This window comes from Belonocnema kinseyi, chromosome 9 (genome assembly GCF_010883055.1).
Source record: "Belonocnema kinseyi isolate 2016_QV_RU_SX_M_011 chromosome 9, B_treatae_v1, whole genome shotgun sequence".
In the NCBI taxonomy this organism is placed as follows: Eukaryota; Metazoa; Arthropoda; class Insecta; order Hymenoptera; family Cynipidae; genus Belonocnema; species Belonocnema kinseyi.
The window spans coordinates 54,920,790-54,922,750 of record NC_046665.1 but is presented as its reverse complement, the minus strand read 5'-3'; the positions used below and the strand labels follow the sequence as shown (position 1 = coordinate 54,922,750).

Sequence of the window (1,961 nt, the reverse complement as noted above, 5' to 3'; positions counted from 1 at the left end):
CGAAGAATTAAAGAATTTCAAAAGATAATAAAGATTTCAGAAGATTTAAAATGTTTTAAACAATTTCAAAAGGTTCAAAGAAATTTGAGAAGATTTCAAAATATTTCAATGATTTCAAACGAACACAACAGTTTTTACAAACAAAGATTAAAGACGGATTTCATATATATTCGAAAGATTTCATAAAGATTTCACAAAATTTTACAAAGATTTTAAAGATGGTAAACAAGTTTTAAAAAGATATCACAGAAATTTGAAGATTTCAAAAAGATTTGAAATACTTCTGGTTTCTTTAGAGATTGCTGGCCAATAAAAAATGAAATTTTTAATCTATTACATGTTGTATAAACGGTTATTTGATTATTTGATGTAAAACAAGGAAGACCTGGAAAAACTTTATTTCTTGACCTTGAAAACCTGGAAGAGACCTTGAATTTGTTTCCCAGGAATCTTTGGACACCCTGTTTAAAAATCTTTTGAACTCTTGTAAATTTACCGGGAAAAATTAACAATTGTTCGGGAGAAGACCGGGGAAATGATCGCGGATTTAAAATTATCGATCGGAATTATTATTCACTAACTCCCTACATTACACTATATTTCAGAACGGGTCCATCGATTCAATATTTTGAAGCCTCCTCCAGATGTGACTCGAGAAGAATGGGTGACCTCCTTTACTCAAGATTCTTATGCTGCAGGAAGCGAAATCGGCTACCATCAGCGAGGCTCTCACGTTGCGGAATTGCTTGAAAAACAAGCCGATTTGATAAGGTACCTGAGAGACCACAACGTGAAACTCAGTCATCGCATGATGCTCTTGGCTTCTCAGCGTAGAGCACCACAAGTTTAAATGCAAGCGAACTTAGCAGGAAAAAACCCGGAAAATTATTCATTTTTGAATAGTTACTATATAATGAAATAACTCAAAAAAGGTTAAATACTTCAAATCAAAAATAGAAACTTCGTAGTTCCAAAGCTGGTATTCATAAGAAGTTTTTCTATAATCCGCGCCTTTTTATATGTAAAAATCTGTAGATATATATTGAATATGATATTAAACACTTGAAAACTGCGAAAGAAGTTAGGTTGTGTTTAAATAATGACTAAAAATTGTATTATTAAAAATGATTGATTAGATTCGGATAAAATTAATAAGTTCAGATCATGAACTTTTCCCTTCGAGAGATATCGTATTTTGAATCTCTGGCTAAATTAGCCAATTTTTTTGGTTCTATCAATTTTAAGTTTAATCAGTTGATGATGTGAAATCATTTGTTGAGTTAATTCTCTAAACTAGTCCTTTTTTTCATCGAATGGATATGTATACGTAATTACGTATGTTAAGATTATTGATTAGATTTTTATAACTAAGATTTTGTAGTTGAAACTATTTTGGTTTTAATATTCATCACTTAAGGATTTTGACCATGTATCATTGTTCGTGTAATCGGCGTTTGATATTAAAATATCAATGATTCTTCAGAATCGAATGCATGCTGGAATCTAAACGAGATCGAGTTTTGTTTTATTTGAGCAAATCGTTGCTGCAATCATTACTCGTCACTGTGATATTATGATGTATATAAGTTTTACTGATTCTCTGAAATACATATATTTTCAATTTGAAATTATTCTCTATTTACGTAATATTTAATAACTAGCATTATTATACGCCTGCTACGGCGCGCGGGAACCGTTGCATTGACAAATAATAATAAACAAATATAAATCAAGATTACTATGATTCCAGTTTAATCACTTAAAAACATCATTTAAGAGGCATGGCTTCATTTTTGTAAGCACATTTTTAATATTTTTTTTACAGATTAATGTACAGAAATAGCAAGGCCCTTGGAAAGTAAAAAAATGCTTCAAAACTGTTAAGTTTCTAATGATTTTTCATTCTTTTGAATTTCTTGAAACTCTTTCAATTTTTAAAAAATTGTGTTTAGCTGCCTTTA

At 30.0% G+C, this 1,961-nt stretch overlaps 1 protein-coding gene across 2 annotated transcripts in view; it reads left to right on the top strand.

Moving 5' to 3' along the window:
• The window catches only part of LOC117179842 (transmembrane protein 192), an 18,072-nt gene extending 16,446 nt beyond the window's left edge, over positions 1–1,626 (top strand). For both annotated transcript variants that reach the window (XM_033371991.1, XM_033371990.1), the window contains exon 4: positions 606–1,626. In XM_033371991.1, coding sequence (XP_033227882.1) covers positions 606–850 — 245 coding nt within the window. In that variant the 3' untranslated portion in view covers positions 851–1,626. The remainder of the gene's footprint in view (positions 1–605) is intronic.
• The last annotated feature ends 335 nt before the right edge of the window (positions 1,627–1,961 follow it).